General features: G+C 33.3%; 1 protein-coding gene across 42 annotated transcripts in view; it reads right to left on the reverse strand.

The window, feature by feature from the left end:
- Window positions 1-25731, reverse strand: part of MIPOL1 (mirror-image polydactyly 1) — a 305559-nt gene that overhangs the window by 228207 nt on the left and 51621 nt on the right. For 15 of the 42 annotated variants that reach the window (XM_081547834.1, XM_081547833.1, XM_081547856.1 and 12 more), the window contains 3 exons: window positions 21293-21371; window positions 3123-3354; window positions 1071-1206 (listed from right to left, as the gene is read on the reverse strand). In XM_081547834.1, the coding sequence (XP_081403960.1) occupies window positions 1071-1206; window positions 3123-3354; window positions 21293-21311 (387 nt within the window). In that variant the 5' untranslated portion in view covers window positions 21312-21371. Of the gene's footprint in view, window positions 1-1070; window positions 1222-3122; window positions 3355-21292; window positions 21372-21950; window positions 22089-25731 lie in introns of all 42 variants that reach the window. The other 27 variants (XM_081547873.1, XM_081547857.1, XM_081547877.1 and 24 more) reach the window with 4 other exon arrangements.

Genomic DNA, 25731 nt, shown 5'->3' on the forward strand with positions numbered 1-25731 from the left:
GAAATGACATAAAAATTATAAAAACATTTTAATATACACTTAATAGGCAAATGAAATTAAAAAGGAACATTATTATTATTAAATATACTGTGACAAAAGGCAATCTGATAAATTCTTTTGTCTTAACGCAAAAGGCTTGGAAGGGACCATTGTAATAAAATAAAGGATAGCACAAATTACAGCTTCTCTTAGTAATTCTAATATTTTGAAACAAAATTAATTAAGATAATAATCTTAATATTTGATACAAATCTCCCTTTGAGAATGCTATGCCGTCAACTTCCATTTAAATTGGCACTGGCACCTGACTCATAATCGGTATGCAATAAATAACTGCTAGATGAAAGTACAGAAAATATCTCATGCGTTCATATGGAGTCCTTCCAAATGTTTTATTTTTAATTTCTCCCTCGGCTTTTGTCGTTTGTGTTGTTTTCCATCAGACATGATCAACACTCCTAACATCATGTTTCAGTTTGATTAGGTCAAACAAATAGAATATTAGAATCAGAAAAGTATATAGAGGTTAAAAAAAAACAGCAGGCATAGAAAATGAACATTATTTAATAACATTACTTAAAGCTCAAAGGAATGTAACTAGAAAAATGAGTCAGAAGTGACATTACAAATTAGATTGGACAAAATGCAGCAATATAAGCTAATAACATAAGGTAAATGACAATATTTCCAAGCCTTGCTACTTTAAAGTGTACATGTAGTACTGAGGTGAAATACAGGGCACAGATACTACAAAGAAAAAAAGTTAAGAAAGTAACATGAAACCAATGAAGTAAAACTTGAATTTTATAGGCACCTATGCAAAGTACTACAGACTATGAAAAAGCAAGTAATATTGCAAGCCACCAAGGCAGGAAACAAAAGAAATTGCTTTTCATAGCCCATGTCTCAATTCAATCATACCCTGAATGGCATGGTATGGCAACAGCATAAAGCTACTGTTACAGGATTAAAGTACACAATAAAACTGAATTATGATGGGTGACAAAGCAAACTTAGAAGGTCAATAACTAAAAGTATGCTCTACAATTATCAGACTTTCTATACTGTACCTTTTTATTGCTTGCTTTGAGAATGTTCAATTCTTTTAGAAGCAATGCTATTGTCTCCTCTTTACTTAAGTCTGAAGTAACCTGACAAGGAATCGTACATTCGCAATGCAAATCATTATTTCTGTGGTCCATAATGCTGTAATGAAGAAAACTATTAAAACAATATACACATAATTTCTACTATACAGGATCTATACATTTTATACTTCAAACAGGGGAAACAAGTTTACCAATAAATATGTAAAATTACTTAATTTAAAATTTCTCTTAAGAAAATACTATGGATGAAAAAGAATAAACATGACAAATTCACAGAGGTACTAATATACCAATTTCACAAGGAAGAGTTAAATCTGTGAAAAACATTTGGTAATAACTATAAAGATTCATGCAGGAGACCCAGGTTTGATCCCTGGGTCAGGAAGATCCCAGGGAGAAGGAAATGCCAATCCACTACAGTATTCTTGCCTGGGAAATCCCATGGACAGAGGAACCTGGAGGACTAGTCTGTGGGGTTGCAAGAGTTGGACAAAACTTAGCAATTAAACCACCACCACCATAGAGATGCATAGGAAAGGAAAGGAAAGTGAAGTCGCTCAGTCGTGTCCGACTGTTTGCGACCCCTGGACTGTGTAGCCCACCAGGCTCCTCTGTCCATGGGATTCTCCAGGCAAGAATACTGGAGTGGGTTGCCATTTCCTTCTCCAGGGGATCTTCCCAACCCAGGGATCGAACCCACATCTCCCACATTTCAGGCAGACGCTTTAACCTCTGAGCCACCAGGGAAGCCCTATGGTTCACTACAATTACAGAATTCAGTTTTTAAAGGGTTATGAATATTAATTCAATTCGTACTTTTGGTCAGGACTCTAGATACATTCTTACTTTTCTGAAACTGGGAACAACAAATAATTTTTCATTATAAATGACAGAATACCATATTTTCATTATTAAAATCACAGCATATTAAAAATGAAAACCTATTCCTGTAACAGTTAGGGGTAAGCAAAGTAAATTTTTGACAATGTGTATGCTATTTGAGAACAATAACTAACTTGTTAGCAAGTACTATAAAGGATGGGAAGGGAAAAGTAGATGATTTTAGCCCAATCTCTACTATTTACCTTTCCTATGTGGTTATAAAGTTTATCACCTCTTCATTCATCCCTACTCCCCAAAAAGATACTCCTATCTGCACTTTCATAAGAATATTACCGACTGCCAAGAGGGTGGAACATATTAACATATCTACTTCATTATATATCAATATTCATTAACATACCTATTTCATAATTTTTAAGTAAATAGAAACAGGTATTCCTAGATGAAACTGTTAAAAAGTGTTCCATAAATATGACTTTGTCTAGACTGAAAACACAATATTTATATTTCAATATAATTATAGTCACTGAGAATCTTTAAACGTAGCAATATTTTCATAGTACATGACTAATTATCAATGTATTTTACTCTTACAGGCAAAAGTCACAGGTGTCACAAATGCAAATCTCTTCATAAAATAGGTAGGTAAAGTGAATGGGTAGAAACTACAAAATGTAAAATATCAAGGAATGTAAATGGGAGAGTAGATGACCCTTCTAAAGGAAGTCAAACTCGCTTAAATGAAGGACAGCGCTGATCAAAAGCAAAATCTATCTTTGGGCTTGTCTTTTTGTGAAGCTGCCAGGTTATGGTTCTGATGAAAAATATACTGTTTTCATCAATGTAATAGTTATTTCCAGATCCTTAATGAAAAGTCACTTAAAACAATACTCAACAAAATATAAAACCTCAGGACCAAACAAACAAAAACAATTAAAAAAAAAAATCCTCATGACCTTCATTCAGGCTCATCCTGTGCTTTTTCACTCAGTGATTTACACACATTATATTAATGTAATGAAAATAGCAGAAAACTCCCCAAATTCTAATAAGTTGACCATACATCAAATTTAGGCCACATCAAAAAGAAAGGGAGGGACAGAGGGAAGAAGAGACGAAGGAAAGTTCTCCCAACTCTTACTTTCTAAATCTAAGGCTGCTAGCACTCACTTGGATTTTCCTGCAGTGCAGTAAGCTGTCTCGTCATCTGCATGAGGGCTGACGACTTGAAAATTCCTTGATCTCTGCTCTGGCAGTTCTGCGCTCTCATATGTAGCTTCATTAATTAATTCATTGGATTTCCGATGCATGCTTCCCTTAGAATTCACAGGCAGTTGCTCATCTGGCTGGGTATTTTTATTTCTGCCTGTAGTCTCTTGTTCAAGGTAACTATGGGTTATGTCTGCATTTAAAACAAAATAAAAACATGATATTTAAAACATCATTACATATTAAATCTATCAAAAGAGTACTTTTCTGTAAATAAGTGGTCTCGTAGCTTTAAACATGCACTTACTAACCTTACTCCTATTGTAATCAGACAAACATGTACCGGGTGATTTTGCTATTAATGCTTCCATTTCCGGTCAGACAGCAGAGTAGTACAGCAGTTTACAATCTTAAGGGCACATCAGCTGTGTGTGTGTTTAGCCACTCATTCGTGTCCAACTCTTTGCAACCCTATGGACTGTAGCCTCTGTCCATGGGATTTCCCAGGCAAGAAATACTGGAGTGGGTTGCCACTCCCTTCGCCAGCGGATCTTCCTGACCCAGGGATCGAACCTGTGTCTCCTGAATTGCAGGCAAATTCTTTACCCGCTTAGCCAGCAGGGAAGTCTACATCAGCTGAGGAGTTTCTAAAAATCCTAAAGCTCAGGTTCACCTTATACTAATTAAATCAAGATTCCTGGGTGTGATCACAGGATTCTAGTATAAAATCAAGGCTGGGAACCACTGATTTAGGTTATTATTTTCTGCATTACATTTTTTTCTAGAATTTGAAAAACAGGATATGGTAAGTTAACTGATTACAGTGAAGTGATAATGTGCATGGGATTCTGGCATCAGACCGAGTTAGAATCCCTTTACCAAACAAATAACTCTGGGCAAGTTACTTTGCCCATCCATGCCTCAGACTTTGTGAACTGGAAACATAATACTGCTTACCTGAGCTGCTGCAAGGACTGACTGAATTAATGAAGACAAAGTACTTGGCCTACTGTCTGGCACATCAATAAATGTTAGCTATTATTTTTGTAATCAGCATCATCATATTAAAAGGGAAATAATACAAGGAGAATTATTTTTAACTTATCTTTTATCAGATATGTATAATACATTAGAGAATATTTTGAAAAGCTTGGCTATCTCATAAAAATTAGTTACCTCAAGCTGTAACTATTAAATAGCTATTCAAAGGAACAGTGTATATCTGATTTATAGTGAAATTCTGGGGAGAAAATGACACACACACCAGCAAACAAAACAAACTCTCTTAACCAATAAATCAGATCAATGACCACAAATACTGATTGAAACTAGCACTTTATTATTTCCAATAGAAACAATTCTTCAATTTTAAAAAGCAGGTGAATTGCACCTGCTTGTTTATGATGCCTTCTTTAACTTGTCACACTTAGAATCCTTTTGAGGCAGAAAAGTAGTTTTACAATAAAAACAAAATAGGGAAACATAACTAAGGTACCCCTCACAAAGCACTCATTCTTTCAGAAGAAATTCTTTGCTTATATATATATATGCTGAAATTAGGTATAGCCAGTCATACACTCCAAGTCCTGGACATTATCTTATTGGTGGCTGAATGCTAAACCAGAAAACATTCGTTTTTGGTCAATTACTCATAAATTCACTGAGGGCATAAACTGGGAAAATATGCTATCATAATTACATATCTATGGAATCTCATTATATTCTGTTTTAAACTTTAACAATTATATGTATCTGAAGATTATTTGCTGGTTCTTGAAATTTCAAAACACCTGATTTGCTGTAGATGTTCATCATGCTACATTTCTAGAATAGGCTGGTATTAATACCCCCAAACCTGTATGAGGTATTATAAAATTTTATAAATGGACACTAAGGAATATCACTAGATAATATCATTAACAGACCATGCTTTTTAGCGCTAGCTTATGACTTTTAAAGTAATTTAAACAAAGAAAATTACAGCTATAGAAAACAATATCAAAACAACAAAAATTGTCTCCAGAGGGATATCAGAAGATAACTATTAATATTAGGCCCTATGCTATTCTTCAGTTTATGAAGTACAAAGATTCTTCAACAGGTAAAAGGATAAGCCAAGGAGCACAGCCTGTAAAGAAAAGCCCCCAGTTCCGCATTGTTACTCTTGCTGTTCAATTGCTTCAGAATCTTAAGTCTTGACTCTCTGACCTGTTTTTGAGAACAAACATACATCATTATCTGCAACTCGTCCCATATTTTCACCTCTGTATTTCTGGATGTAATGCAACATCTCTCTTCATTTAGTTTTTTATTTCTAACTCTGAGTGCTGACTTTACCTCATCCCTGACATCTATATTGCTTTTCATTACCACATTTATAGCTCTCTTACTTCAGCTTCTCTCTAGCGTGCTCAGTCATGTGCTGAGTACACAGGCACTCACATGCACTCACTCTTTGCAACCCCATTGACGTTAGCTCACCAGCATCCTCTGTCCATAGAATTTTCCAGGCAAGAATACTGGAGCAGGTTGCCATTTCCTACTCCAGGGATTGAACCCACGTCTCCTGCATTGGCAGATGGATTCTTTACCGCTGTGCCTCCTGGGAAGCCCCCACTTCAGCTTACCTAACGTCAAATTTTGTGATCCCTGAGCTCTTGGTAAATCACGGTCTTTTCACCTGTGCATGCGTCATCTTCTTCAAACTGAGAGCAGACATGGAACCTTGCCAATAAGAGGGTTCTTTACTGATCCCTCCTGGATCTGAGTAATCATTAACTCTTGAAGTATTACCAAAATAAACTCATAAAGTTCTAATGCATTTCTGGATTTTAATTCTAAATGTTAATACTTTTGAAGAATTCACACTGTGTGATTTGGCTCTACTTCTGGATGTTTCTAATCTTGTTCTGTAGTAAAAGGTTTTATATTCCTAACTGAAACTGTTCACCAGATATTTGGAGACTGATCTGAAACTATCCATATTCTTCTACTGAGAATTTAATTTTACTTTAACGTAAACAAGCTGACTTATAAAATTTTCCTTCCTGTCTCCCTTTTACTTTTTTTTTTTTGGACCAACTATTTTAGCAAATCTTCCTTAAATCCTCTGAATGCTCTCAACAGTCCTCTACTCTGCCATATTGCGTTACCTTATATCAGAATTGGATCATTTGTATAGAAAGTTTGACCCCACAATTTATTTATTTATTCATTAATTTAATGACTTCCCTGGTGGCTCAGAGGGTAAAGCATCTGCCTACAATGCGGGAGACCCGGGTTCAATCCCTGGGTTGGGAAGATCTCCTGGAGAAGGAAATGGCAACCCACTCCAGTATTCTTGCCTGGAGAATCCCATGGATGGAGGAGCCTGGTAGACTACAGTCCATGAGGTTGCAAAGAGTCGGACACGACTGAGCGACTTCACTTTCACTTTTCACTTTCGCTTAATAATAATCCATGGAAATGCCACCGTGTGATATGTCCTGTGATAAGTACTGGGAAAACAAAGATGGGTAAGAAACGGATTCTCCCCTCAAAGACTCTACAGTACAGTGAAGAAGACAAACTGATCTAATAATTTGAAGACAATGTACTAAGGAGCATGCTAGGGCTACAAAGACCACAAACAAAACATACTAGACATCCTGATGCTCAACTGGAAAACTGTGGGATGATTTCACAAAGGCATTTATTCCAAAACACAACAAATAGAAATATGCAAAGTAATGAACTGTCAAAGGGTTTGAGTTCAGTAAAGAAAAAGCTGACACACTGTGAGAATAAGAGAACAGGAATAATGAGTACAAAAGAGAAGGAATAGCTTTAGGAAAAACAAAGACATTTGGTGTTTTGAAAGGACAAGATGCTATAGTTGAGGAGTGAAAACTTGCAAAATGAGTAACATTGTAAAGACAAGATGTGGTAGATCTGGGAATGTGTTGATTCAATAGATTGATGATGAAATACTTGGAGAGGAAGAAATGAGGTATCAGGGTACAGGGAATGCTACCTTTCAAGACACTGAAGTCATTCAGAAAAATGGCAAGCAATGGAGACCAGAGATAAAAGACAAACGCAAAAGACTTCACTGGCTGCATAAACATGCTAAAGAAGACAGAACCTGATGAGAAAGCTGACTGATGGTAGATAACAGTCATCTCTTTCTACCTTTTTACATTGAAATAATTCCAGTCTTATAAAAATGTTGCAAATATAGTACAAAGGGTTCCTATATAACCTTCATGCAGATTCCTCAAATGTTAACATTTTACCACACTTGCTTTATTATTTATTCTATGTCAGTCTACCTATACATATATATTTTTTTCTGAAACATTTCAAAGTAAGTTGCAGGCATGATTCACTTTGACTTTTCAGGTTAAATATTAAGATGGTGCTGTACCATACTTCATTTTACCAAATTTTCTTTACCTTAATCAAAGCTCAACTTAAATTCAATTTCTGAGTTCATACCTTCACCAACCAAGAGAAAATTACATTTAGTTACTCTAATTCAGTCTTCAGTTACTTTTCCTAAACTCTGCAGGCCCAACAGAAAAATTTTTACCAAGTTATAACAGGATGCTACCAAAAACTTTAATTGAGATGCTGTCTTACCCCCATCACTTGAAAAAAAATATTGAATTAGCAATATATCAATAAAGTGTAGCAACAGTGAAGTTACGGGTCCATTTCATACACTATTCAAGTAGAAAGATGATATAAATGTTTAAAAGAACTCACTTCCGATTCAAATTTACCTCTAGGCAGATGAAAACACTCTATTCTGTTGATGCCTCTCTCTCTCATGGTCTGAAATGAAAACCCTATAACTTTCTTTAATAATTTGCTTCAGTGTTGAATCAACGTCATTGTCAAGTGTTCCATCATTAGGACTGACAGAATTAAAACTAGTTAAATTCATTTCTTCATATGAACTTAAGAATGTTACCAATCTTTTCTTCATAATTCATGTCTATGAAATCTAACTTTCCTCAAACAACACAAAGTTTTTTGTGATGACTAAAAAATCCCTTTATTTATTCGCTCTTCGGTGGGCATGCTGTATTAATTGGACATACGAATTTTAACGACTTAAATATATTCTCCAATTTTTACAATACAATATTTTTACATGCTATCTAATGTAATCACTGTCATGTTAAATCTATCCTGTCACCATTGAAAATAATGTTATAGAAGATTATTACTCAGTATGCTTCAAATGCCACCTACTGCTATTGTTACAGCCAGTTTATTCATCTGGGCAAACTGGGTGAATTTAGTAACAACTTTCTATAACTCTTAATGCATGTGCCTTGGCTGGCTGTATTATATGCTGTGAAGACTCTGTATGTTTCTAGTGACTTTCATATTGTTTCAGTGGATCATTCTCATAATCTGACAAATTCTCCCTTTACCACTGGAGGTATCGGTATTGTCAACTATTTCAATGCTAGTGTTGCTATCACGTACTCAGCTCCTTAGACTAGAAAATGAACAGCATTATACTACTTCCTAAACTAGAAAAGAATGCTTTGGGATCCCCTTTGACATCAGTTCTTTGGACAATTAAATGTTAATGCATAATATACTCAGTTATATTGATGCCATCTAAGAAATCATAACTCAGGGCCAAAAATAACTGTTACTTCACAACTACTATACAGAAGTGAGGAGGCAGTTAGAATCAAATAGGGATTCTTAGAGGCTGGGAAATTCTGTCTTGTCTGGCTTTGTAAATAGTTTGTGACAACTGGTATCTGTGTAAATGGATTTGATGGTCCCCTGGGGGGTCAATACTGTTTACAGAGCTGTTTCTTCAGAGTGGTTGAGCTAGAATTGTCTCTAGGGATCTTACAGGAGTTACTCAGAATAGCAACATCACAGGTACCTGAGAGCTCAGTGGCAGAAAAGAGAAAGAGGGATGGAAGTGTAACAGGCAAGTGCATTCAAATAAATGTATTTCTTGCTCCTTCACATGCAGGCGCTACTCAAGGGCACTGACTTATCTAAAATGAACCATAAAAGAAGCTATTTGTAATTGTGTTGTCTGACACTTGCTAACATAATTGGTCATCACTTCTTTACACTCTTTCTTTTTTTGAAAAGGTTGTTACTTTGTAGCATTAGATTTTATAAATATAAAAAGAGTGAAAATCTCATGTTTACTGCTTCTTTCTTTTGTATACTGTCACTATATTATGTAAAAACATCAAAATGATAAGATTTTTTTTTTTACTATTGAATAAGCATAAATTTGATTTCATGATGGAATTACTATAGTCCCACATTTTAAACAGAATATGTCTTTTTTCCAATGGTTAAGAATTTTTCTAAACAAACATTAGTTTCAACATAGCCCCTAATAACTTCTACCAATTCCTTAACTAAGTTACATGTAGATCATCTATCTGTTCAGTTCAGTTGCTCAGTCGTGTCCAACTCTTTGTGACCCCATGAATCGCAGCACGCCAGGCCTCCCTGTCCACCACCAACTCCCGGAGTTTACCCAAACTCATGTCCATTGAGTCGGTGATGCCATCCAGCCATCATATGTGTACAAATACTCTTTACTCCCTTTACTAAATACTTCGGACTCTTTGCTTTCTTTTATGTGTGTGGGGTGATTAGTTTTCTACAAAGGTGCATATATGAGCTTTTCTCTCCCCAAACATAAAAGAAAGACATCAGAAACTTCTGCCATATTATAGTAGCTCCATTTAACATGAGTGAGTACAAGAGCAAAGTTCAGACCTTCCAAGTAGAATATTGGTGTATTTAGAGTTTCTAAGCAAAACCAAAGTGCATGGGCTCTGAACAGACCACAGAGTCGGAATTCTAGCTCTACAGCATAGCTGTATGACCTTTACCAAATTAATAAACCTCTCATCAATTTCCCGATCAGTAAAAAGCACACACAAAAAGCACCTACCTCAAAAGGTTATTATGTGAATTAAATTACTTAAATTATATAATCTCTTGGAAAAGTATCAGCATAGAAAACACACTCAATAAATTTTAGCTATTATTATTTGCAAGTATCTACTTGGCTAAAAGCAAAATATTTTCTTATTAAACTGTAGTAAGAATACATAAAAATACAATTGAGAAAAAAATTTATATTAAAATCAAAAGACATGAATGTGGAAAATAAATAAAATGCTACTTTGTTCAATGAGATACATACAAAAAAGAGAAAATACTTAACAAGCTTAATTACAACTTGTAGTTAATACATAATGGTTTAATTAAAGTTTGTATAAGATTATAAAGCTGAAAAATTACAAAAATATCAGAACTTCAAAATTCAGAAATTCTGACATTAGGAAAAGATCCTGAAAGAAAATTCCATCTCACAGCAAGAAAATTAAGAGGATATTTCTGTAAATTCACTCCTACAGCAGGAAAATAAGGAATTTAAATAACACGTTTCTGTAACATAATTTGAACACTACTATACTGGCACATGAAATTAGATATGATCAGGACCATAGGTAATAGATCACAGACACTTATTCTTCAGAGATTCTAATTTAGGAGTCACAAGAAATTAGGTAAATTTTGGATCTTTGGCTTAAAAACTGCAAACTTATAACCTGCATATTGTATACTCTCTCGGGGGGTTTTCAATTTATTTTTTGGCTTAACCAGCCTTGAGAAGAAGAAGTAGAAGAAAATACTATAACTTAAATTTTCATTGTTCTGTATTCTAATTGCTATATTTGAAGTATTCAAAGCACATGGAGCCATTGGCTATTATGTTGAAAAGCACAGATATACAGTTTTGTGTAATTCTAATAAGGTGTATCATATATACTGAGGGGAGGTCAAAAACATGTGATGGGAGAGAGGCTGGACATAGCTCTAAGATTTTAAAATAAGGCTTCATAAAAGTTTATTAACCTGAAAAATCATGAAACCTAGGAATGTCACATAATTTATTCATTTGGACATGAATTCAAAATAAACTATGTCCCTTCCATTCCATTACATGGTTGTATCTCTAAATAAACATGTCAAAAAGAACTAGTGAGGTTATTTCATCTTTGATGAAGACAATTTAATGGCTTAGTATACCACATTTCAAGTTATCCAATGACTAGACATATAAATCACCTTACTAGAATTTTGCTTTTTATTATTTAAAAAAGCTACTGAAGTGGTGGTACTAAACAAATTTTTAAAAGTTTTTGTTTCAAGCCTGAAACAGTCATGAACACATCAATATTCATTCAACACATTTTTGCAAAAACTATTATAGTATTTCAGCTTTTAAATTTTAACATTTTTCACCATATGAAGACCATGAACACAGTACAGTATAATTACCTAAAGCTTATACTACCTAACTTATGAAACTATCACATAAATTAAAGCTTTGTAAAAATTATATCATCCTACTTAAACTATTGCAAATATTATTTAAGCTAAAATGATTGTGAAAACTATCCTAAAATTAGATTAACTAGCAGAATAGTACTCTATATTCTTTCTTCCCCAGTGATATGAACTGTTTGGCTACTTACTATATTTCTAATCTTTTCAACCTTTTCAATTTTTCCTAAGAATAATTAATATGAAGTAATTAAATATATGAATCAACTAGGTAAGTCTTACACTTCTACCACTGCAAGTAAAATGGGTTTCTTAATTATACATTTTTTGTTTGCTAAGTATGAACACATACTAATTGTCTATGAATTCAACAATTCCATAAAGCATTTATGGAAGGTAACCTTTTTAATAGCAATTGTAAAGAGGAGAAAAAATTATTTCTTTACATGGGCCTTTCATTTTATTTAAGATCATCTTTAGATTTGGAAAATAAAACAGGAGCATCACCAGTCAGATACTAAGTGGAAATCAGTGAAACACAATGTTAGTTCTAATGGATGGATGATTGTATTTGGTCTTTTGAAACTTTGAAGTATAGGTAAGTCTTGATCACACAAATTAATAAATCCTAAAGCTGGAGTTAACAATAACCATTACACCCAAATTCTGCAGCTTAGCCCAGCCAATTTTTCAAAAGGTCAGGTTGTGAACTGGAGAAGATCAGGGAGGTCCACCGCATAGCTTTGTTGCCAGGCATCTCTCGTCTGGATTGTTGCAGGCATTTATTAGTATTCGTCAGCAGACTCAACAGAGCAAACAAGAAATTCAAGCACGAATAATAAAATGAAATGCTGCTATATAACCCTTTGTCATTCAGCAAATATGGGACTTTTTAGCTACATTGTTCCTAAACCTGGGTTACTACTTTAATTTTTCTCCCCAGTGCTGACTGAATGAGTATGCATGTGTGTTAAATGCAGAGCTCCCCTAACAACTGCAGGACTGCCATTTAATCTGTTGGTAGATGGACCATTTCCTGTGGGAACCCTAGCTATGATTTCCAGATCCACCAAATAAATCTCAGATTAAGATTCCAAATGAAACCTGCCTGTGGCAGATAAAAAATGTCAAGATGGATATAAACAGTAAAATTATAAATTATCTAGGTGTTGCATGACAAACCAATGTTCATTTTTTTTGTTGACATGTGCCTAGATATCAAAACTATATGAGACATTCATCAAATGTCACACTTTCATAATATTGGAGGCATCATTAAAACTGTTTGACTAAGGACCTCAAAGTGTTTAAGCAGTAGCTCAAAAGTATATTTGTGCAAAGTAGAAGAATAAATTTACATATCAGCAGCAGCTCATAAGGGATGGGTAAATATTCTGTTTATCTCTCATTGTAATTCAGGTTACTTTAAATACAAGGTTTTAGGAAATCATTACACTCTATATGGCATCATTACATAACTTTCTATGCAAATGATGTATGTTTTATTCAATTCACCATTTGTTTGGTGGGGGAGGGAACAAAAAGAAAAGGCAAGGACTCTCATTTTATTAATCAACTGTGTCTACTATACTAATGTACATCATCACCATCTTGTTAGCATTTTTTAACTTTCAAAAAAAGCATTAAATACCTGAGACAAAAAAAGCCTGAGAAAAGTAAAAATTATCTATGTATATTCATTTCAAACGACCGTGGCGAGAGGCAGAGACTTTTAAAAAAGAAAAAGGTAAGGAAGGACCAATATAGAACCTATTAGAGACCAACGGTCTATTAAAAATGCAGAGGAAGTCTCCGATGCTAGTCTCCACTGCATTCTCAGGAGAGCAAGGACTTCTTTTTTAATGAAAATTTTTGTTTTGTCTTCGCTCTTCTTACCTGGACTAATAGCATAGTCCTGGTGCTGAAATATATTGACTGATTATAAAATATAGACAATGAAGGTTCCTGAAAGGAAAAAAAATCATATTTGCTGAATTGAAATCATTACTCTTTTTAACTTTAAACTCTTAAAAGCAATTGAATAAAAGGCTTCAGTGACTCCAAATTCTGCAACATTTGGTTTCCTGATGAAGATTCAAAAATCATTTAATCTACTTAAAATAGGAATTCCTTGAAATTTGTAAATTCTTTACACTTAATTTAATCCATGGAAAGGATACAAAATATTCTGTATTCCATACTCAAAATGCTAGAATTTATACACAATCTTGATTCTTTCAGAACTATGTATTTCTCCTGTTCTTCCTATCAGATTTCCTCCAATACATGTTGTGGATTCAAGGAAACTAAGGCTAAATAAACCTTACCTATCTTAATCTGTTAGAGATCAACATTAATCTGAAAATTAATCTGAAACAGAGAGGATAAAACTTAAACAGGATATTAATTAAGGAAGGAAATAAGAGTATTTTTTGCTTAATTTTGATTATATTTCTAAATTCAAAATCAAAGAATGTTACCATGTTTTAGAGTACATCACATTATTTTAAGTACAACCAGTGAAACTATTAAAAAAGAGTATTTGATTTTTAACTTAAAACATATTTAATTCGCAAAAACTAACATATTCAGTATCTATACAAGTACAGTTTTATCTATGTGAACTGATTACTTTTAGCTTTTCATTCACTAGCATCCTGATTTTAAAGCACAGATAAGTTTCAATAAATTAAATAATGAAGTCAAATAAATTAAAAATGAAGTCAAAATGTAATTTTCTGAAATAATTACTTTTACCTTACATCTTGTCAGCACAATTATACCATTTGGCAAAAATTATCAATTTTACCCCAAAGCTACAGATTATAATTGTTAATCCAATCATTCAGACTATGAAATAATCTATGCAACCAATTTCAAAATTTTATAGCTTGATTTTCTAAATTTGTTTTTTATTCCCCAAGAAAAAACAAAATCACAAAAGGCAAAACATGAAGAAAATTTGTATCTGAAACTTCCTCCCAGAAGATAATGATGTCTTACATGACAGGTAGTTTTCATTAAAACACAAATATATACACATACTAAACCGCAAATTTTATATTCAACTTCCAGATGTATTTACAACCAAAAACAGTGAGTAAATGTAGTCACATCAGTCCTACTCTACAAACAGTCAGTCAACCCAAACCAACTGTGTAAATGGTCATAAATTCAGTCTATACACCACTGTATATTGATTCAGATCAACAAAATCAACAAAATGCCAATGCACACTCAGGACTTTATAGTAATCATGCTAAGGTGACAAATGCAGCCACTATGGAGACCATAATAATCATCTTAAGTATGATCCACTGAAATTCCAATTTCTAAAAAATTTGAGATTCAATAATATTATATTGAGCTTTGTGTCATAAATATGTGTTCCAGGAAGTGCTCTGGCATGAAAGGGCCCTAACCAGAAATGAATGAGGACTTTTATCAAAGAGCTCAGAATCTTAAGAATGGAGAACTTAAAACAAAGCCAAAAACTTTTGAAAAATTCAAGTAGTTTTTTTTCTATTTCAAAAAAATGTATTTTCATGCTCACAAATATATTTAAAACAGCTCATTAAAAGTAGAATTGCATTTCCTTAAATCAAAGAAATAGTTCCAAGTTGTAAAAAGAGAGGATCATACTAATAGCATAGAAATGGAGAAGCAGTCCTATTAAAAAAGAAATTTACCATTTTTCATGCTTAGTCTTCTTAGTAATTATCATTTTTACAAAATGAAGGACTGAAAGGGTAGTAAGAATTCCATGTGAACCGTATAGCCTGAACTGACTTAAAAGACTCTAAATTTAGTTAAGAAAGAAAGAAAGAAAGAAAAGAAATAAAGAGTCCTATTATCTCGCAAAATTTTCCCTCATTAAGAATTTATGGGCAGGTTCATCAACTGTAGCAAATGCACCACTATACTCAGCTGTTCTTCTGTGGGGTTAGGTAGTAGGGGTGCAATGGGAAGTCTGTACTTTTTGCTCAGTTTTGCTGAGAACTTAAAGCTGTTCTACAAAATAAAGTCTTTTTAAAAAAACTTCCCACAAAAGTAAAAAATATATATGACATAAATTCATACATGTGAATTAATAACAGCAAAAGTGATAAATCCCAAAACACGGTTTATAACAAACTTTATAACCAGCTAGAAGACTAAGTTGCCCTTATAAAAATTTTTTGGTTTTCCATTACGTTTTTCTAATGAGGCCAGGAATCATGACAGAATCATTCATATCAACCCCAAAAAATAAACACTCAGAATCTCATTTATTTTTATAAACTTATTTTTTAAAAAAGAAAATTATTTTTTTCTAAAAAGAGTTTAACCTCAATCATGCTTTTAAGGGTATCTTAGAATTTCCTCTGGAAATGAATCAATCCTTGTTGGCTCACTGACAGCAGTCCTAAAACCACTCTCAAATATTCTCAATGGTCATGTGTAAGAAACCACCAAAACTCTAAGTTAGAACCTATGGAGATAAATAGTAATTTAGGCAGACCTTGACATGCTCTTTTTTTTAACCCTTCTATGGCAAAACGAAAATTAGAAATGCGTTCTTATATTCACACTTGCCAAAAGGAAAAGACAAATTGTATGATGTCACTAGTGTGAAGATTATTACTGCAATTGGGATTTCAATACAGACACAATTAGATTTTACCCTAAATGATTATTATTGATTTTATATTCTATTCTACAAAATATAAATATACTAAATGTAAACTACACTACTTTGAAAAATATCAAGTTTTTGATATTGTGAACATTATATCTAAAGAGAATAACTTCCTATAAAACTAATAATAACCATTTCAAATACTATTATTTGTGTTCTTAATACTTTTGAAACTTTTTTATAGACTATCTTTCACAGCTGGGTGGAAGAACAATGATGCAACCACCACCACTTATCTAGGCCTTATAAAATGTGTCAGCAATCTATTTTTTCAGGTATCTGTAAAGACCATTACTACTACCACATTATTGAAAATAATTATTCTGGTATATGAAATTCATATTAAACTTGTTTCCTATTTCAGGTATTGTAGTAGGGCTTTTATATACACAATCTCTCATCTTCCAAACTCTCCTAAAGGAAGTATGTCCCTGTTCCATAAACAAGAAAACACTGGTTTGAAAATAATTATGAAACTTGCACTTAAGCCCAGGCAGGCAGTCAGTAGGAGACTGAAAAATTAAAACACACGTCTATCTAGTTCCAAAACCTACATCCTTTCTACTATAACATGTTATTGAAATTATTAAATGCACTGGTTCTCCACTGTAATTTTCCTTTAAATTTAAACAAAAACAAAATTAATAAAAACAAATTGTGTTACTCATTCAGGGAAAATAAACCATTGTAACTAGAATGCCAACTATTAAGTACAACTCAAATCCTGTAATTCAACACAGAATAAATAATTATGTAGACAGTTCCAAAACCTTGAATTTCAAGGAGTGTCTAATCATAGTGTCTAGGGAATCCATTTTTTCCTACCAGCTATCTTGCTGGTAGAAATGGATGTCCATTTTACATAAGTTGCTGCTGCCTTCCTCTCTACTTTAAAACAGTTTATGAAGATGATATGAAATTCTATTTTTATCATAACGATCAAAGACATTTAAAAGCATCCGGGTTGTTTTTCTATAGATGTCTACTCTTGTAAAATGCTTGCAAATCATACAATAGTTTTAGATGTAATTCAGTTACAGAACACTATGTGGGCAAAAAGTAAAAAGAACACATACTTTGTGAAAAGAGAGAAAGACAAAAGAACCAATAATAAAAGATGATGAAGGTTGCACACAGGTTCCAAATGCCAAGCAAAATTAAACAGTATTCTGACTCAAGAAGAAACTAACAAACTACTTATAAGTTACCTTTTGCTAGGTTTTAGTTCTTGTTATTTGATAGAAAAACCACAAAAATCATGGTGACAAAATCATGTCCTCTTTACATATAAAGAAGACAGTTGCTTTTTACTTAGAGCAGCAAGATAAGATTTTTAAAAATATTTGCTAATCTCCAATAAACTGCAACATATAAGAAATCTATTGACATAAGCAGTTCTAAAGGCTTTCACCTCAAGTTTCAATTGAGACAATGATTTAGGATTATGTTCACTTTTTTAAAACTATGCTTAAAATGGTTTTTAAAATGTGCTTCACATTTAAATTGAGATAATACATAAGTGAAAATAACTACTCTGTGTATAAAATAAATATTAAATATAACTCCTAAAATATTAAACCTAAAAATATTACAGAAACTCATAAAATTTAAAGGTTTTTGTCTAAAGCTTCTTCAAGCTGTATGATTCCTACCATTTCTTACCCTCAATTGGTAAGAAATATTTAAAACACAGCAGACAGTGTTTAATTTGGGTAGGAACAATAACCTTCAACCTTTCTTAGGGAACACTGACCCCTAAAGGTTCTAAATTTAAACAAGTTTAACAATATTTTAAATTTAACTGGTATCCAGACCTCATTTTTACCATTACTATAGGTATATATTCTTATGGCACACGTTTATTCATAAACCACACTTAAAATTATTTCCAACAGACTGTTGTGTACTATGAAACAACTGAATTATGTTTCAGCTAATTTAATAAAAATCACCAAAATTTAAGAACTATCCAGTAATTTATTATACTATTCCCAATAATTACTCATAAGAGATTTCTGATCCCCAAGACTTTTTTCTTACATTGTTAAGTAAATAATAAGTAAATGCTTAAGACAGGCTAAACAATCAGTCATATAGTAACCGGTTCTTTCTGAGGGTTAACTTTACATATGCCCTTGACTGCACCATTTCACTTTTTATCTTCAAAAGCAGGGAGGAAAAAGGAATATTGAAAAAGAGAACGCTTTCATGAAAGGATAAAACATCATTTACTTCTTAAGTAAGCCAGAAGATGTTACCAATGTTCACTAGGCAACATACAAATGTTGTCACCTATTGCTTCCACAACCTAAAGTTTCATTCATTCAGGGCTGTTTTTTTTTTTTAACTACCCAAAGAAACCTGTACAGTTTCTAGATGTCTTCACTTATCCTACCTATCAACCTCAGCTTTACATTTTCTAAACTGAGAATAATGATAAAAACCAAGAAAAATGTAAATCGTTTCACCTGTTAACATTGTTTACCTCATAAATTCTTTGATGTCAAATATTTCAGCAATGTTTCCAAAATAAAGCTAGGAAAAGAATAACCACTTCAGCATTCCTTATACTGAAACTTGTAAAATGATGCAAAGTGTAATAAAAGTTTTTAATTAGCTCCGTTTCCTTAAAAATTAAGATAACTTTAAATAAAATAACTATAAGAACAGCCTATGAACATTTGTGTTGGACAGAGCTTTGAAGCAATCTGTGCTTTATGAAAAATCCCATGAACCTTGATAACAAAGAAATAATCACGTGTTTAAATGTATCAGTTATCACAAAACTCAAAAGATACTCCATTTACCTGTTCAACTTTATTTGTTAATAATGTTTCATTAATAGGTCCTTAAGGAATGTCTTAGTCCTATTTCCAATGTCCAAAAAATGTCTGTAAAAATGCAAATTTTCTTAATGATGTTTCAGTCACGTCTCCTGCAGTCTGTGCCTCCTGCAAACTATTTATGCATCTGTCTTCAGCCCTAAAACCTTCCTCTCCACAAGTGTCCTAGAGCTTCAGCAGTTCCCTTCCTTAACATTTCTCCTGTTGTTTCATGTTTATGAAAAGTAGTTCCTCTACAGCCCCTACTCTTTGGAAATATTAAAAATAATTCCTTTGGCTCCTTAAGGATCCTTTGGTCTATAATGTGAACCACATGGCTTTCATAGCAATGTGACCTCTGAACAGGGAACAAAAGCAAGAAGGGCATTGTTATTTACTTCCTCTTTTCTTATTTTGCACATACATTGAGTAAGAACTGCTTTGAGTTTTTCAAGAGTGTTTGCCTGCTTATCTGCATAAAATGAATAAAAACTACAACAAATAGTTTCCTGCTTCACACCAATACATCATTAACACAACTTGAATATAAAGAGAGTAGACTAAAATCAAGTGCCACAAAATCCTTCCCCTAAAGCTATTAGCTTTTCATTAAAACCTTTAACTATATACATTACGCAGGTATTATTTGCTATTCCTTTATCCACAATGCAATTGGTTACCTGGATTCCAAACTCAGAACAGTAGCCTAGAACCACAAATAAGAGAAAGGTTGCTAACGGTACACATAAATGACAAGAAAATCGATAACAGTATAGAAATCAAAAACAAATTGAGAAATCAAAAAAGATATACTCAGTGCAGCATCTTTCTGTATCTCAAAAGAATGTGTAGCTATTAACTGATTTAGTTCAAGGATGACAGAAGAGTTCCCTCAAATGGCCTTTAACCTTCTAAAAAAGGTAACAGTGTGGTTGATAAATGGTGAAGAAAGCCCCATTGAAGGAGAAGGAAAAGAGAGATGTGGGCAATGTTTCGATAATAATTCTATTTGTAAAAAATTTAGAGGACATAAAAATGACGAACATAAAATTTCAAGTTTTCAACTATACGTCATACTATATTCAGAATGATTTGTTATCCAAGGATTTCAGATTTGCAACTGTACCCAGATTTAGTGTAAAAGACCTCAAATAGAAACCAAGTATTTTTAAAACCTGTGTGGTGCTTATTCTACCTTGCTCTACACACAGATGGGTGTCCTCTACTTATCTACCTACGTTTGTACCCACCCACCCACCCACCCATCCATCCACCCATCCTTCCATTATTTCTCCCTTTGGCAGGACATCTCTTTGTCTGTCTGTCTTTCAAGCTGTATTTCTGACTGTTCTCTCCCTCTGCCTGTGCATATCTGTGCTTTTCTCTTTCTGTTTCTCTCCTTGTCTCTGTTTTCATGTCTTTGTCTCTTTTTCGAAGTATTTCTTCTGCTTTCCTCTGCACATCTTTGCAAGTGTCTGTGGCTCTGACTCTAGGGAGAGCCCCCCTTTGCCTGTTTCTCTGTGGTTGTCTCTGAGTGTGTCTTTTAGTGTACAGGTGTCTGTGTATGTGTCTGTTTTTCTGTGTATGTGCGTCTCCTCTCCATACATGTCTGTCTGTCTCTGCACGTGTGTGTGTCTTCTATGTCTCTTTAACTTTGTGTCTCACCTCTCTCTTTCTGAGAGTGTCTGTGTGTACACAGGTGCCCCCTTCTCTCAGTGTGTCTCTTGTCCGTCTCCCCCCAACCCCTCTCTCTCTGTCACAGTATGTCTGTCTCCTTCCCACTGTGTTTCTCTCACTCTGGTATTTCTCCTCTCTGAGTCTCGGGATGTGTGTCTTTTTGTGTGTATCTATGCATGCGTCTCTCTCTCTGTGTACCTCTGTATATGTATCTGTGTCTTTTTCATTGAGTTTGCCATCTCCCCCTTATGTCTGTGTCTCCTTTCTCTGTTTGGGTTTCTTTCTCTGGATTTATGCATTTCTCTACTCGTCATCCTCTCCATCTCCTCTATCCCTTTGTGGGTGTGTGTCTTTCTCTCTCCTTGTGTGTCTGCTTTCCTTTTCCTCTTTCAGCATCTCTTGCTCTGTGCCTTTTTCTCTTTCTCCTTGCGTCTCTTTTGCAGAATGTGGGTCTTCCTGTGTATACTTCCTTCCTTGCGTGTGTGCGTGCATGCATGTGTGCTTGTGCTTATCTGCTTCTGTCTAACACACTGGTTAGAACAAACACACTTCATTCAGTGCCTTAAAGTAGCACATCACCTGGGGTTTGGTATTAATACCTTAAAAGTCCTTACCTTTTGACCAGTCCTCCATTTGCACTTCTGTTCTTGTTTGCTCTGGCAATGCCTCTGGTTTTTGCGCCAAGATTTGAGGCTAAAATAAAGCCAACTCTAGATAAATAAACTTAAAACAATATATCAGAACACACCTAAATCTTACTTTTGTTTAACAGAGAATTTACAGGATAAATGGTTTTCTAAAACACTTATAATAGGACAATTAACTGTATATTTCAACACGTGAAATTAAATCTTTTTTCTCAGAAAAAAGTTCTTTCATTCACACTTACATTTTAGTAAATACAGTTCAAGGGTAAGCGTCTAGACATTCTCGCTCCTTTGGTTAGGGAACTATTTAATTTATTTACCTTAAGTCTTCTCCAACTATTAACACAACTTCAACAATTTAAGAAAAATAAAAATTTTACTCTATTTGTCAAAAGCTTATAGCAAAAATTTCAAACTTATTTATTTGAATGTATATTTTCACGTAAAATATTTCATAGTGTAAAAGTAATTTTAAAATGCTACTCTAATTTTTTAAAAGGTTATCTTCAGCTTGTGGAATTATTGATATTTCTCTCTTGCATTTGTTTTTATAATAAATATGATCAAAGCTATGCAAGGTCACTTTTTTGCATGCTTTTAAAGAGAATAATAAAATTAGATTCACCTCACAGCTAGAACTCTGCGTTCTTTAAAAAGTCCTCAAATAAAGCTGTAGTAAGCTTCTCCTATTCCAATTTTCTCTAAATATGTTGATCTGGAGTTGGCAATCTTTTTCTAAGTTCCTCATTTACTTTTGGATTAACTGAAAATATAGGAAGTTATTAATATCAAAGAAATATGTTCCAGTCAATGAAGCCATTTCCCTCCATATTGCCCAAAAAGGTTAATAATAATTGCAGTCTTTTAATAAGAGATTCATATAGCAAGACATGTAGAAAATACAGTCTTTAATAACCTCTGGAGTATTTTAAAACATGCCTTACAGGCCTTAATGTGCTTAGTAATATACTATTTAAAACCATAATTTTATCCCTTTGCGATATACAGTCACTCTTCCTCATCATTTACCCAGCTAATGAATGCCAGCAATTAGTAAAATGTAATCCCATTGCACAATCATTTTAATGCTTTTAGCACTCAGAAAAGTAAACACCAAATTAATACTGCTCAAGCCATATCAGATCCTAGTTGGAAGCTAGCAATTATAGTTCAGCTCCTCAGGTGTAATTAAATGATTGGAATGATTTAGTTCCATAAATGCAAGTTAATTCATAAGCAAGCAACAAATATACTGGGAGTAATTACAAGAAACATTGACAGTCTAAGTAGGGCTAATTCTTTTATGAGACTGATATAGTAAAATGCTGCCCTCTCCTGGGCATATAAGTGAATACTTCAGAGCCAAAAACAAAACATTTCCCCCAACCCAAAATTTAAGTTTTAAAAGGACACTAATATATATATATATATATATATATATATATATATATATATATATATAAATTTGATTTCATTCCTTCAGCAAAAAATTTTAATTTATGGCTCATTGTGATAATTTCTTCACACCCTAGAAATTAGTGATTTTTCCATTCAAGTTCTGAATATGAGTCCCAAAATATACCAGGCAATTCCTATAATTTAATGAAACTAAATCATTCATACAGGACACTGGCTACAAGTGCAACTTCTAGTTCCCTCTTGGACTGTCAGACCAACACCTATATTCTCTCACTGGTAAACCCTAACTAGACTGCTAGAGATTTAAGCTATGTTTTTATAAGTACTAAAATGGATAACCAACAACAACAAAAGAACCTACAGCCTGGGATAATATCCCTCCGTCCATGGGATTCTCCAGGCAAGAATACTGGAGTGGGCTGCCATTTCCTTCTCCAGGGGATCCTCCCAACCCAGGGATCGAACCCAGGTCTCCCGCATTGCAGGCAGATGCTTTAACCTTTGAGACACCAGGGAAGCCCAATATCATTACAAGCACATTTTAAAACATAAAGAATAGCAGGCAGTACACAAAATAAAACACCCCAGTTTTACTTAAGCCATTACAAACTTTTTACCTTTTTAGGCTAACATTCAGAACAAATTTACTTGAATACTACCTGATGCGTATCAACTAAACTTCTTATACTAAACTTTTAGAAATGTATTTATTACACATTTAAGTTATGATATAATCAGTAAGACTGTGTTAACACATGTATATTTGTATCACTAAGCCTATTCAGAATCATAGGCTTTCTGCAAAATTGAACATATTCTCAAATATAAACAATAGTATAACAAGTGTTTAATTCTCCAATAAATGCAATAGATACTTGCAGGGGATAATGCTTGACAGTACCAATTTTTTCAGTCAGGGAGGGAACATTATTCCTTTCTACTATGCTCTCAAATGCAGTAAAATAACTATATTCTAAGTTACAGCCTATGCAAGCTATAAAAATAAATCAAAATATTAAAAAGTCCTGCCACTAAGTTTAAAATGTACAGCACATTTGCTTTGCCCTTGATGTCACAGTCTTATTTTTCAATTCATATCTTGTACACTGTAAGTTAATTGCTTTTGGAAAGTACTTATTATTCATGTAAAAATTAATGTGCCAATGTGTTTAAATCCTCTTAAATGACCATTCATGCATCTTTCTTCTTTAAGTACCAATGAAATCTGTCAAAAGACATCAATGCAAAATGGTCTTAAAAGAAAGTTCTAATAGAGATTTTTTTCTGCTAACACAAGATTTTCATATTCACCAACTTTACTTCAATTTCATTAATTTTTTAAGCTACTTTTAATAAATTCACCAAGTAAAATTTTTAGGCCCCATAGTCTGTCATTTGTGTTCCAGCTGACATTATGAATATTAATAACAGTGTTATCCTGATTAAATAGGCTTCATATGAAATCCCTGTGAATCCTATAGCTCAGACATCTCATTTTTCCAACTCTTTATAAATTTGGATTCAGACATTAAACTGGAAAAATCTTAAAAAACAGATTTAATGGCACATTTGCATACTGTCAAGCAAAAATTAGATGTTCTAATGATTCAAATAATTACAACTTATAGATCTACATATTGTAATAGAATAGAAGATTTTTGTAAACATGCAACATATTTTACACATCTATTCATTTTAGGACAAAGGATTAAGACTAATAAGATTCTGATTCCTTTCCTCACACTCACCTTAAAGATTGATATCAAGAATTTGTTTAAATCAGAAATTATATCTTCATGTTAAAATTAGTAGGATGATTTCACAGTAGATACATAAACTAGGCTTCTTAATCAAAGTGCTAAATCATTATATCACAGACAAAATATGTTAAATGCTTTATCATTACAAATGTTACCAGGTTCAAGCAGCAAAATAAAATCTAACTGAAGTTCACCTTTAAGTAATGTGGGAAAAAATTACCCACATAAAAAAGAAAAATAAAATCTTTACTATAACAGAATATATCATATCAGCATGTGTTAAAATGAAATCTTCTCCATCACAGAGTCTTAACCTCATTCCTCCAAGTTGTTTTTAATTCTTGGAATAAGTGAAAAAATAGAAAATAAATTATAGTCAAGGAAATCACACACCACCTCTAACTACACTGGAATTTGAACGTATCTGCCTATATTTCCTACTATCATGCTATCTAAAAATGGAGACTGAAAAAAATTAAACAAACATCTCCATGCTCTGAAACGGGACTTGACTCTCTTTGTTTACTCAGCAGTACAACACTTGATGAAACAAAATTTGTTCTTTGACCAGTCTAAAATTTCTAATCTGCCTAAAAACGAATGAGTAATTCTGACATTTATCCTTCAAAGTGAAACAATGCTTTCTGGATAGAAAGGCATTTAAAGATGGGACTTTACACCCCAAAGTAACAACACTCAGGATTTTTTAAAATGTATTTTAAGTAGGAGATGCCCATCTACTTTCCTCCACAAAAACCATACATGGCAAAGGTGTTCAGCTGACTTTGTTTAATGGCTTTCCTTTTTCATAATGTCTCCTTAGTTTAATCACAAATTTGTATAATTTGAATCCAGAGTATAAAGTTAAGATTCATTTCTAACTATAACTTAAATTATATGCAGCTATAACAATGCCAAATTTTGGATTTTCTGGATTGAGAAATGTTGATAATTTCTGCACTGGGATGGTTTCATTAAATGGCTAAAGAAGAGTACTGTATTTCTGAGAGCCAAATATTATATCAGGTAACTCAACATATACAATATATGCATATGTTCTACGGATGGATTTCCATCTTACTAGACAAAAGTCTCTCAAATATTCACATTCTCTCACAAAAAAGAATTCCTTTCACTGACTAGCTCTCATCACAGCCCACTCCCTACCAGCTGCAGATAATCCAAGTTTCCCACAGCCTGGGAAATCAAGAAAAGGTTTAGGAAAGG

Source organism: Giraffa tippelskirchi, chromosome 12 (genome assembly GCF_054371585.1).
Source record: "Giraffa tippelskirchi isolate mGirTip1 chromosome 12, T2T-mGirTip1v1.2.pri, whole genome shotgun sequence".
NCBI classification, from domain to species: Eukaryota; Metazoa; Chordata; class Mammalia; order Artiodactyla; family Giraffidae; genus Giraffa; species Giraffa tippelskirchi.